Raw genomic sequence first — 13,813 nt, forward strand, 5'->3', positions numbered from 1 at the left:
TGCCACTAACTGGCGATTGGGACAGCCCTGCCTTTGCTCTCCACTCTCTGGCGGGAAACTTGTGTTCATCACTTCCCACAGCAAATATTAGGAACCAAGTAATGCATTGTAACGGTGACCATCCCCAGTTCAATAGACAACATTGTCAAAATTAGAGTTCGTAGTTTGAGTCGATCACTTGTTGAGAATAATCTGGGTAATGATTTGACTAAAGTTAAGTGTTTGTTGCATTGTTTACATGCATTTTTCTGCAAATATTTATATGCATTAAAAATAGAATTTAGCTGTAGCATTCCAGTTCTGTAACTGGCAGTACAGCTATTTGTAAGAAGGTCTCCTTGTTGGCAGGCTTCTAAGGCAGTAATCTAGTGAGATTCCAATGAGAAATGAACAGTGATCATGATACTTGAAAATAATTAGCTGGAATTATCCTTTAACCTGCTAATGTACCGTTACTTGCCTTTATAATGATTCTCCTAGTTATAGATCTTGTTTTCTGCATTTTTTCCCCTGATTTGTGGCAGGAGGTCTCAACTAGTGCAGAGAAATGCAATACCTGACTATTTTGGACACAGGACCAATTTAAATCTGGGCAGGGACGGTTGGATGAAGGAAAGCAGCTACGAAGGTGCTGTGGGGATCACTTTACCCAAGGCAGAAGATTAAGTATTCTGGCTAGAGTATGGTGATGGAAGAGGCCCAGCAATGTCCTTGGTGGAGTGGGTGGGGGAGTTGAAGTGTTCGGCCATAGGGCAGTGGGGTTGTTTAGTGTGTGAACTTACCTCTGCGTAGCTTGACACTGTGCAGGATCTCCCCACGCACATGTTGGACACCACCCATGCCCTCCCGTTCCTCCATGACTTTCATTTCCCTGGCCCACAATGCCTCATCTTCACTATGGACATCCAGTCCCTGTACACCTTTGTCCGCCATGATGAAGGGCTCTAAGCCCACCGTTTTTTCCTCTCCCGCCGACCCAACCAGTATCCTTCCAATGACACACTCATTCGATTGGCTGACATGGTCCTCACCCTCAACAATTTCTCCTTCGAATCCTCCCACTTCTTCCAGACCAAAGAGATAGTCATGGGCCCCAGCTATGCCTCCCTCTTCGTCAGGTATGTGGAACAGTCCATCTTCCACAGCTACACCACCACACCCACCTTTTCCTCTGCTACATTGATGACAGTATTGGCACTGCCTCGTGCTCCCACGAGGAAGTTAAACAGTTCATCAATTTTACAAACACCTTCCACCCTGACTCCAGTTCACCTGGACTATTTCAGACACTCCCCTCCCCTTCCTGGATCTCTCCATCCCATTTCCGGCGACCGACTCAATATGGACATCTACTTCAAACCCACCAACTCCTACAGCTACCTAAACTGCACCTCCTCCCACCCTGCCTCCTGTAAAAATGCTATCCCTTATTCCCAACTCCTCTGCCCCTAGCAGGATGAACTCCACCATAGAACACCACAGACCACAACTTTCCCTCCGACATGGTCGTCAATGTCCTGCAGTATTTCTCCTTCACTTTCCACACCTCCACCCTTGAACCCCATTCCTCCAATGTAACAAGGTCAAAACCCCCCTGGTCCTCACCTTCCACCCCACCAACCTCCGGATACATCACATCATCCTCCACCATTTCTGCCACCTGTAAACAGACCCCACCACCAGGTATATATTTCCTTTCCCATCTGAGTTCCAGAAAGACTATTCCCTCCGCAACTCCCTTGTTAGCTCACGCCCCCCCATCAACCCACCCTCCACTCCTGGCACCTTCCACTGCCACCACAAGAGGTGCAAAACACAGCAACCCACCCAGGTCGTCTCTTCTGCCCCATCTTTTCCTAATGATCCGGGGACCTGGGTTTGAATCACACCTTAGCAGATGATAAAATTTAGATTCAATTTTAAATTGAGAGTCTACTGATGAAACCAATATAGATTGTCAGGAAGAAAACATCTGGGAAGGAAACTGCCATCCTTACCTGGTCTGGCCTACATGTGATTCTGGATCCACAGTAATGTGGTTGATTTTTAACTGCCCTCTGGGCAATTAGGGATCAGCAATAAATGCCAGCCTACATCCTGTGAATGAATAATTTTGTCTTAAATTGGTGACCCTTTGTTCTGAGACTGTGCTCTTGGTCCTAGATTCTGAATGAGATGAAACATCCTTTCAGCATTTGCGTCAAGCCCCTTAAGAATCCTGTCTGCCTCAATGAAATCACCTCTCATTCTTGTAAAATCTCGTTAGTCTTTGTTTTAGTTTTGCTTGTAGAATAATCCCTCCATATCGGAGATCATTGGAGGCAGTTCAGAGAAGGTTCACTACAATGAAATTTTATCTTCCCTTAAATAAGGGAGTGAAAACTGCTCACAGTTGTCTGAATGTGGTCTCACCAGCACTCTATACAGTTGAAGTTCTCGACCCTTACACTCCAAACAATATTCCATTAGCCTTCCTGATTACCTGTTGCCCCTGTGTGCTAGCTTCCTGTCTTTGCTGCAGCCTTTTGCAGTTTTTTCCATTTTGATAATATTCTGTTCTTTTGTTCTGCCTCACACAATAAACAAATTTGCATTTTCCCACCATACATACTATTTGCCAATCTTTTGTCCATTTACTTAACCCATCAATGTATTTCTGTAAACTGTTGGTATTCCCCTCATCACTTGCCCTTCCACTTGTTTCAGTATTGTCTGTAAATTTTGCTGTAGGTGTCCACTCTCTGCCTCCATGTCATGAATATTTATTGTAAGTAGTTGAATCCAGGTATGGATATCTGTGGAACACCACTGGTTGCAGGTCACCAGCCTGAAAAAGAAGCTCTTATCCACATTTTCTGATTCCTGCCTGTTAGCCAATTCTCTATCTGTGCCAATTTACTACTTTTAACATTATGGGCTCTTCTCTTTTCACCAGACCTTTTGTGAGATACATTGGCAAATGCCTTCTGAAAGTCCAAGGACAACACATCTACTGGTTCCCCTATAATCCACTCTGGTTAAAACTCGCTTAAAAAAACTCAATAAATTAGTCACACATGAATCAAGCAATCTCAGATCTTCCAGTGTGAAAGAAGCAGCAGACTATAAAGTTCATTTTAAAAAAAAAGCTAGAGAAGTGGCATGTCAAGATGAAGATGCCATTTCTCCAACCTTTTTGTTTTCTACATAAAAATGATTTTACAGCCTGGCAACCAACATAAGGATTGCTGCGTATGGTGACTTATGAATGATCCTGATCCCAGACAAGTTCAGTGGGGCTTGCTTGGAGTCCTTACCCCTACCACTGAGCCAAGTCTAGAGGTTGTCTGCTAAGCTCTAGTGGGCTGTGAAAATCCAGTCCTTAATTTCCACAAAAGTTTGGTCTCTTTTGTTATGTCTTACAGTCAGAATGTCAGTCTACCTTTTAAGAGGTATCATTATTGTGTCATAGCATATGACCTGTATGAGGATCTCATACCCCATCTTGCCTCTGATCATTTGAAGCATGACACTCACTTGAAAGTGGCTTCTCTGCTGTAAACGTAATCACTTATTAGATTAGATTTTATTACAGTGTGGAAACAGGCCCTTCGGCCCAACAAGCCCACACCGACCCGCCGAAGCGCAACCCACTCCTACCCCTACATTTACCCCTTACCTAACACTACGGGCAATTTAGCATGGCCAATTCACCTGACCTGCACATCTTTGGACTGTGGGAGGAAACCGGAGCACCCGGAGGAAACCCACGCAGACATGGGGAGAACGTGCAAACTCCACACAGTCGCCTGAGGCGGGAATTGAACCTGGGTCTCTGGCACTGTGAGGCAGCAGTGCTAACCACTGCCTCAGTGGCAGTTATTCTTGATACAGACACTTGTGTGCCTGTTGTCTGTTGTAGTAAATGTCTTTGGATTCACCAGTACTACAGTATCCAGTCCCACTTTCTTATGATACGGGCGTAGCATAATCATTGCATCATGGAGATAAATGCATGCCATTCTGAAGGGTATCCCTCAGCAATAATGCAACCATTGGATGCTGCAAAGAGGGTATGTTATGATCTTACTGTATGGGTCAGTAAGGATGAAATGAATGGGCTTCCTTATCTCTTATGTTGTGATTTTATATTAAAAATACAATCTTGATCTTTAGTCAGTTCACTTATCCTGTATTTTGAGCTTGGAATCTTTTGCTAATCTGAAGTGCATTTCAACCAATGTTATTTTCTTTACAAGTCTAAATCCGTGAATTAAGCCTACTTTTTCCATCAAATCAAATGTGTGGCAATGCTTTGATGTTATTCCTACCATTTCTACACAATGTATTTACTGGAGTATTTTCTATCATGACATTTTTGTGTACATGGTAAGGTGATTGGGGCAAATTTCAAATTCTACCCTCTTTGCCCCAACACACAGAATTGTTGCTGTACAAAAAGCACAACAACCAACTGGGAGGCCCAAGGCCAACCTAAAATTGATCCTTTTGAATTTTACTTATTTGGATAAACTGTTGGCACCATTTGCAGCACGTTAATTCTGGATCACTCTGCTTGCCAGCTCTCTGGTAAATGCTGGGGATCATGTCCATTCACTAGCAAGAAGAGCATTTCGGGGTTGGGAGGGACATTCCTGATCAATTTGGCTCTCTGATTTTAACAAGAAACCTTTTGCAACTTGTTATTTCATTGACCAGGCTGCATCTGTGTAAAATCTGAGTGATGCAGCATTCTACCTGGTCTGGGTCTGGATACAGTCAATGAACAGCAGCCTAAATTCTCAAAGGCTAGCTAAAACTAACGTTGGGGCCCTTATCAGACACGAATGACGGACTCATGCCTGTTTTACAAACTCTGTTGCCAGAGAATGACTTTGGATGTTTTTCCAATGTTCCTGGGTCACAGAGCATAATCTTGTGAAACTTAGTCAACCAGAAAGAGGCCTGCAATCAATGCACCGTTCACTCTCTGTCCTTGCTGTCAAAATTGTGATTTCTAAGTAGAACTAAGGGGAGCTTTAATAACAGCACTGATTGTCTCTGTTTTATAGCATTAATTGAATAAAGCTGCTGTGTTGACAAACATTGTGTTCTCTATGCTTGAAGACTTTGTCTGTAAACTAACCAAGCACGTGAAAGAACAAATCATGAATACTAGCAGTTGCAAATATTGGGCCTATTCCGGCTGATATAATTAATAAAACCTATTCAAGAACAAATAAGAGGTACTTTTTACTCTCGATAGTATTTTCTTCTGGCAATATTGATTCATTGTTGTGTTCCACCCACCACTGCCAGCTGCAAGCAGTTATTTATGTTTGAGCTTTGACAATAACTAGCAGCATGGACATTAGCCTGCCCTTTCCTGATATTTTGCATGTGCCTATATGTACTTTCTGGCTAGGGTTTGTGTATAGTGACCAGTAGAGGGAGCCCAACCTGAGTTGTGTTTTGCTCTTTGGAGCTGGAATGGGAGCAGCAGAGAAAAAAGGCAAAAAGGGAGATGAGACCAAATGCTTTGCCCAGAATCCTCACTCAAGTTATTGGACTCGGGACAAACTGGATGTCTGTGATGTTATCTTAGCTGTGTAGATCAGTCTCTAGTTGAATAAGCTCCATGCATAAAATTGTCTTTTAAAGCAAATTATATAACTCTTTTAAAACAAGTTGAATTATAAACTTAAAGTACCAATCCTCACCCTCCCATCCTGCTGTAAATAACAGGTGTGTGCTAAATGAAGCAAATTATAACCTTGTTTGAAGTAGTTCCTAACTGAGCAGAATTTTAATTAAGTTCAACTGACATGGAGCTAGAGCCAGATGTAAGTAAAGGACAGTCATGCTTACAAATAAGACTTTCCCAAAGAAATCAATGCTGTCTCTATGTGACGGGACATTGCTTAGAGCGATGCTTTGTTAAAACTGACAGAATGGAATGCCCACTGCAGTGAAATATACCCCTTGGAAGGAACTGGTTATCAACCAGCTTCAGCAAATAACAGGTATCATAGCATTGTGTTTGAAGGCAGAACCCACTAGTTGTGATAATGAGCAAATTGAGGAAAAAAATGTTCCTGTAGATAGAAATTTCACTATCTAATCACTGCATCAATTTAGCCAACAAATTATACAGTTAAGAATGGTTAAAGTTGACTTTGCAGTTAGGCCGAGTCTGTTGCTTATTTATGTTGAAATGCAGCATTTGAGTTCAGATTTGTTTCTGATCAGGTGCTGCCCTCTTGTGTTCAATGAAAAATTTTACTTTCTCCTCTTGGATTTTCTCCCTCAAAGTTGCTAACTCTGGTTCCTATAAATTCCTATAAATACTTCTGTGTGGTTGGTCAAGATACTCCTACCCCCAATGACTTTAGTGCCAGAATGGTCAATCTCTTTAGCAATAGCAAAGAACTGCAACTGCTGAAAATCAAAAACACAAAGTACTCAACACTTAGGTGGTCAGGCAGTGTCTATGAAGAAAACAGACCTAGTAGTGTTTCAAACATGGAACCTTAATGGTTTTATCCTGAAGGCTTCTGAAAGCACACCACTTTTTCTCACATTCCTTGAAACCACATGGTGGGAAAATGTTTCACATGGGCAACAAGAACATCGAAGCAGTTTCACTGTCGAAAGTTGAAAAGCAGAATTATTACTGCTCTAATTTCTTTTTTTTTGATGTACAGTGGTTTAGAGAAATCCATAGATGGCCTGAGTAAGGATGCCTCTTCAACCCAGCAAACAATCACATTAAAAGATGTGGAGGAGGGTGCAGTTGCTCTGCGTCAGGTTGGAGAATGTCTGGCAGGCCTAAAAGGTAAGGTACTGTATAAGAACATTGGGAATGCTGACAAAAGCAACGAGGTAAAATGATGCATAACCACCACACCATTCATTGCTGACCAACATCAGTGCCTGATCTGCCAATATCTCTGCCAAAACACGAGAAGTGTTTAAAATAGCCTTGTATTTTAATTATTTATAGCTTCACCACTCCCTTCCTACTGGACAACAACCGCCATGGTACTCTTCTTTCTTAACCCTTTTATGCTTCTTTCACTGCACTGGTAGTAGTTATGCATCAGCTTCATAGGGTTCATGTGTTGAATTTCAATTTCTATCTTCTCCCACTGCTGATAACCACCCGCTCCCAAAATTCCAGCTTCCTTAACAAACAGCCCTGAACCAATTTGGCCTCCTATAATTATGCTTTCATTAAACGCATTGGGATGTTTTTCTATGTCAAAGGTATTCTATAAATTCAAATTCTAACAATGTTTCATGTCCTAAATTCTTTAGAGTTCTATTAGGTAGATGACAGAAAGTTCTGGGAAAACACAAAAGGTCTGGCAGCATCAATACAGAGAGAAACCATTAACACTTTAAGTTGAGTATCGCTTCTTCAAATCTGGATTTGAAGTATTGTCTGATTCGACTTGAAATGTTAACTCTGTTTCTCTCTCAACAAAAGCTTCCTGACCTGCTGAGTGTCTGCAGCACTTTGCTTTTATTATAGAGTTCAGCATCTGCAGACTCTTGAGTTTGTTTTGTACTTTTTTTTTCCACTAATGTGTACAGTTGCTTGCATTGTTGGTGTTGCCTCCTTTATTTCTAAATACAACTTGCATTCGAAAAGGAGCTTGTCAAAAATTGTAGAACATTGTGAATCATCAAATATCATTTGTGATACTTTGGCAACAGCACAACAAAATAAGTGTGGTAAGTAGCTATTGGTATCATGCTTTATCAATAAGCTGCACCATCTCTGATATTATTATGTTGTACTTGGAGCACAGAAATAGGCCATTCCGCCCACAAGCTCTGGGCAGAATAGTTGGGTAAAGACAACTGTTAATGTTGGGAAGGCAGAAAACCAGCTACATATAAGAAGCATTCTTTTGACCTTGTTCTTGGTTTGTAAAGTACCAGAAATGTTCCTTGTGTACGTACAGTTTGAAAGTTTCGGCTTGTGTCTTTGTTCCAGCCGAGTTCCCCACTTTGCAGAATAAAATGCGGGCAGTACTCCGTGTGGAGGTAGAAGCAGTGAAGTTCTTAAAGGAAGAGCCTCACAAGTTGGAGAGTCTACTAAAGAGAGTCAAAAGTATGACTGAGGTGCTCACAGGTTTAAGAAGGTAACTGCTAAAAGAACAAAATCTTTGTTATATGTATTGTATTGTGGTCACCATTGTTTAACAAAATATTTTTCATTTGCCGAGAAATATTGCTATTTGATTACAGGCTGTTAATTAACATTTTGGTATAATGCTTTATATCTGAAGAGGGCTGGGAAATGGTAATTTTTCTGCAGTTGAGGAGCAGCTAGTCAATGCCACATCAAAAGCCAAAGGCAAAGCTTGTGTTAATATAGAGGGAGAGATGAAAAATAGATAGGAGATGGGAGATTCTCCTATACACAGTTATTTTACATCTGCAACTTGCCTTTACCATCATAAATACCTCCCTTGTCTTGTGGTCTGGGTACCCTCACCAGCTGTTCCACTTGCTGCTCCTCCCTCTCTGTTAGCAGCATAAAAATCACTACTTTCTTGCACTGTTCAGTTCTGAAGACTTGAAACCTTGTCACTGTTTTCCACTTCACAAATGCTGCCAGACCTGCTAATTTTTTTCTTGAGTATTTTCTGCTTTTGTTTTAGATTTTTCAGCATCCATAGCATTTTGCTTTTATTTGACTATTGATTGCCCTGTTTAGTTGTCTTTTGAGTCCTTCTATATTGTGAAGACTTAGCTATGAAGAATGATATACATTCTGATGACTCTTTTGTGCATTGTCACAAAAAATATGTTGTGACCATTTTGGAGATGTGGATAGAGCAGGGACAGGAATGGTTGTTGCAGGTTATGGGGTTTAGATGTTTAAATAAGAACAAGGAAGATGGTTAAAGAGGGAGAGATATGGCATTAGTCAAGGACAATGTTACAGTGACAGAAAGGATGTTTGAGGTTTCCTCTACTGAAGTAGTATAGGCTGAGGTTAGAAACAGGAAAGGAGAGGTCATTCTGCTGGAAGTTTTCTGTAGACATTCGAAAAGTTCCAGAGATGTAGAGGGAGGGATTGCAAAGATGATTCTAGATTAGAGCGAAAGTACAGGGTAGTTGTTATGAGGGCTTTAGCTTTCCAAATATTGACTGGAAATAGTTTGAGTACTTTAGATGGGTCAGTTTTTGTCCAATGAGTACAGGAGGGTTTCCTGACACAGTATTTAGATAAGTCAACAAGGGGCGAGGTCGCATTGAATTTGAATTTGGTACTGGGTAATGAACCCAGCTAAATAGAGTCATAGAGATGTACAGCATGGAAACAGACCCTTTGGTCCAACCCATCCATACCGACCAGATATCCCAACCCAATCTAGTCCCACCTGCCAGCACCCGGCCCATATCCCTCCAAACCCTTCCTATTCATATACCCATCCAAATGCCTCTTAATTGTTGCAATTGTACCAGCCTCCTCCACATCCTCTGGCAGCTCATTCCATACGTGTACCACCCTCTGCATGAAAATGTTGCCCCGTAGGTCTCTTTTATATCTTTCCCCTCTCGCCCTAAACCTATGACCTCTAGTTCTGGACTCCCTGACCCCAGGAAAAGACTTTGTCTATTTATCCTATCCATGCCCCTCATAATTTTGTAAACCTCTATAAGGTCACCCCTCAGCCTCCAATGCTCCAGGGAAAACAGCCCCAGCCTGTTCAGCCTCTCCCTGTAGCTCAGATCCTCCAACCCTGGCAACATCCTTGTAAATCTTTTCTGAACCCTTTCAAGTTTTACAATATCCTTCCTATAGGAAGGAAACCAGAATTGCACGCAATATTCCAACAGTGGCCTAACCAATGTCCTGTACAGCCTCAATATGACCTCCCAACTCCTGTACTCAATACTCTGACCGATAAAGGAAAGCATACCAAACGCCACCTTCACCTGTGATTCCACTTTCAAGGAGCTATGAACCTGCACTCGATGTTAGATTTGGAGATAGGTGAGCACTTTGGTGATAGTGACCACAAATTCAGTCACGTTTACTTTAGCAATGAGAAGGGATAGGTGTATACTGCAGGGCAAGAGTTGTAGCTGGGGAAAAGGCACTTATGATGAAAATTAGGCAAGATTTAGGATGCAGAGGATGGGGAAGGAAACAGCAGGGGCTGGCACAATAGAAATTTGGAGCTTGTTCAAGGAACAGCTACTCTGTGTCCTTGATAAGGATGTGCCTGTCGAGCGAGGGAACAGTGTTTTACTGAAAAAGGTGAATCTCTTGTCAAGAGGAAGAAGGAGACTTATGTAAGGAAGGCTCAGTTAGGGTGTTTGAGAGTTACAAGTTAGCAGGAGGGACCTAAAGAGAGAGTTAAGAAGTGCAAGGAGGGGGACAGGAGAAGTCTTTGGCAGTTGGGATCAAGGAAAATCCTAAAGCTTTCTATAGGTATGTCAGGAATAAAAGAATGCTTAGAGTAAGGTTAGGGCCAGTCAAGGGCAATGGTGGGAAGTTGTGCGTGGTGTCCAAGGAGATAGGTGAGGTTCTTAAAGAATTTTTTTTCTTTTTCCTGTGTGAATACTGACAATGTTGTGGAGGAGAAACTGAGATTCAGGCTATTAGACTAGATGGGATTGAAGCTCATGAGGTATTAGCAATTCTGGAAAATGTGAAAATAGTTAAGTCCCCTGGGCTGGATGGGATTTATCCTAGGATTCTCTGGGAAGCCAAGGAGGAGATTGCAGAACCTTTGGTTTTGATCTTTGTCATCATTGTCTACAAGAGTAGTGCCAGAAGACTGGAGGATAGTAAATGTTGTTCCCTTGTTCAAGAAGGGGAGTAGAGACAACCTGGTAATTATAGACCAGTGAGCCTTCCTTCAGTTGTGGGTAAACTGTTGGAAAATATTATAAGAGATAGGATTTATCGTCATCTAGAAAGGAATAAGTTGATTAGGGATATCAACATGGTTTTGTGAAGGGTAGGTTGTGCCTCTCAAACCTTATTGAGTTCTTTCAGAAGGTGACCAAACAGGCAGATGAGGGTAAAGCCTTTGAGGTACATATGGATTTCAGTAAAGCATTTGATGAGGTTCCCCATGGTAGCGTATTGCAGAAAATACAAAGGCATGGGATTGAGGGTGATTTAGCAGTTTGGATCAGAAATTGGTTAGCTGAAAGAAGACCGAGGGTGGTGGTTGATGGGAAATGTTCATCCTGGAGTTCAGTTACTAGTGGTGTATTGCAAGAATCTGTTCTGGGTCCACTGTTTGTCATTTTCATAAATGACCTGGATGAGGGTGTAAAAGGATGGGTTAGTAAATTTGCAGATGACACTAAAGTCGGTGGAGTTGTGGACAGTGCCAAAGAATGTTGCAGGTTACAGAGGGACAAAGATAAGCTGCAGAGCTGGGCTGACAGATGGCAAATGGAGTTTAGTGTGGAAAAGTGTGAGCTGATTCACTTTGGAAGGAGTAACTGGAATAGATAGTACTGAGCTAATGGTAAGATTCTTGGTAGTGTGGATGAGCAGAGAGATCTCAGTGTCCATGTGCATAGATCTCTGAAAGTTGCCACCCAGGTTGATAGGGTCGTTAAGAAGGTGCATGGTGTGTTATCTTTTATTGATAGAGGGATTGAGTTTTGGAGCCATGAGGTCATGTTACAGCTGTACAAAACTCTGGAGCGGCTGCACTTGGAGTATTGTGTACAGTTCTGGTCACCGCATCATAAGAAGGATGTGGAAGCATTGGAAAGGCTGCAAAGGAGATACCAGGATGTTGCTTGGTATGGAGGGAAGATCTTATGAGGAAAGGCAGAAGAACTTGAGGCTGTCTTCATTAGAGAGGAGGAGGTTGAGAGGTGACTTAATAGAGACATATAAGATGATCAGAGGAATAAGATAGGTTGGACAGTGAGAGCCTTTTTTCTCAGGTGGTGATGGCTGGCACGAGGGGACTTAGCTTTAAATTGAGGGGTGATAGATGTAGGACAGAGGTAGGTTCTTTACTCAGAAAGTAGTAGGAGTGTGGAATGCACTGCCTACAACAGTAGTAGACTCGCTAACTTTAAGGGCATTTAAATGGTCATTGGATAAACATATGGATGATAATTAAATTGTGTAGGATAGATGGGCTTCAGATTGGTTTCACAGGTCGGTGCAACATCAAGGGCCGAAGGACTTGTATGGTGCTGTAATGTAATGTTTCATGTTCTATGGAAGACTCTGAACAGAGATTTCTTTAATACTTTGAGTCATTAAAAAATGTAGTTAGTCTTTGATCCCAACCCTGCTCACGAACTCCAGCATCTAAGAATTCCTTCAAATTTACCTATTTGTAGTCTTTATAAAAACTGCTATTTCTCACCTCAAAAGTCTTTATACTCTTTTAATAGCCAGGAACGTGTTTATGCTGATCTTGTGTGTTATACAGCTTTTAAACTTGACTATAGAATTTCTTTGTCAAATCTTAAAAGTATTTTAAGACTTTTGTGCAGTCATTTGTGCAAACCTGAGTGCATCTATTTCCTCTGTATTGGAAACAGTAGACCTAATCTCTGTCAGGATGTCTGAGGGTCACGCTATCCTAGCATTTAGGAATTTGTAACTTAATTGAGTTATTATTGAGGAGGCTAATGGGTTCAGACAGGCACAGTAATAACACTAATGATTTCAGAACAGCTTTTACCAACACTCCTGAGTTTGTAGACAGCACTGATACCATCTTCCCAACTCCCTTAGACTTGGATCATGATCTTCCATAGTTTAATGCATGTGATCTGCTCTCTTCCTTCAGTCACTTATGACTGCTTGCAGCAGGTACATGCACTGTGGCTACAGAAACGAAGCAGACTGGTAGTTTACTACTTACTCTACAGGATTACAAAGCTTAGATGGGTGTTACAGAATCAGAGTTGTACAGCATGGAAACAGACCCTTTGATCAGCATGGATGGGTTGGACCAGATATCCCACCCAATCTAGTCCCAGATATCCCAACCCAATCTAGTCTCACCTGCCAGCACCTGACCCATATCCCTCCAAACCCTTCCTATTCCTATACCCATCCAAATGCCTCTTAAATGTTGCAATTATACCAGCCTTCACTTCGTCTGGCAGCTCGTTCCATACACGTACCACCCTCTGTGTGAAACATTTGCCCCTTAGGTCTCTTATATATTTCCCCTCTCACTCTAAACATCTATAATGTCACCCCCACCCCTCAGCCTCTGATGCTCCAGGGAAACAGCCCCAGCCTGTTCAGCCCCTCCCTGTAGCTCAAATCTTCCAACCCTGGCAACGTCCTTTTCTGAACCTTTCAAGTTTATCAACATCTTTTCGATAGGAGGGAGATCAAAATTGCACGCAATATTACAACAGTGGCCTAACCAATGTCCTGTACAGCTGCAACATGACCTCCCAACTCCTGTACTCAATGCTCTGACCAATAAAAGAAAGCATACCAAACGCCTTCACTATCCTATCTACCTGCGACTCCACTTTCAAGGAGCAATGAACCTGCACTCCAAGGTCTCTTTGATCAGCAACATTCCCTAGGACCTTACCATTAAGTGTAAAAGTCCTGCTAAGATTTGCTTTCCCAAAATGTAGCACCTCGCATTTATCTGAATTAAACTCCATCTGCCATTTCTCAGCCCATTGGCCCATCTGATCAAGATCCTGTTGTAATCTGAGGTAACCCTCTTCGCTGTTCACTACACCTCCAATTTTGGTGTCATCTGCAAACTTACTGACTGTACCCCTCATGTTCGCATCCAAATCATTTCTGTAAATGACAAAAGGTAGAGGACTCAGCACTGATCCTTGT

The 13,813-nt window shown here is 42.0% G+C and overlaps 1 protein-coding gene across 13 annotated transcripts in view; it reads left to right on the plus strand.

Moving 5' to 3' along the window:
• LOC122550039 (sickle tail protein) overlaps window positions 1-13,813 on the plus strand; it is a 720,789-nt gene that overhangs the window by 655,571 nt on the left and 51,405 nt on the right. For all 13 annotated transcript variants that reach the window (XM_043690462.2, XM_087987428.1, XM_087987424.1 and 10 more), the window contains 2 exons: window positions 6,684-6,814; window positions 7,982-8,129. In XM_043690462.2, coding sequence (XP_043546397.2) covers window positions 6,684-6,814; window positions 7,982-8,129 — 279 coding nt within the window. The remainder of the gene's footprint in view (window positions 1-6,683; window positions 6,815-7,981; window positions 8,130-13,813) is intronic.

Source organism: Chiloscyllium plagiosum, unplaced genomic scaffold, assembly GCF_037043375.1.
Source record: "Chiloscyllium plagiosum isolate Xiang-an unplaced genomic scaffold, Cpla_swu_hap1 HiC_scaffold_5, whole genome shotgun sequence".
NCBI lineage: Eukaryota > Metazoa > Chordata > Chondrichthyes > Orectolobiformes > Hemiscylliidae > Chiloscyllium > Chiloscyllium plagiosum.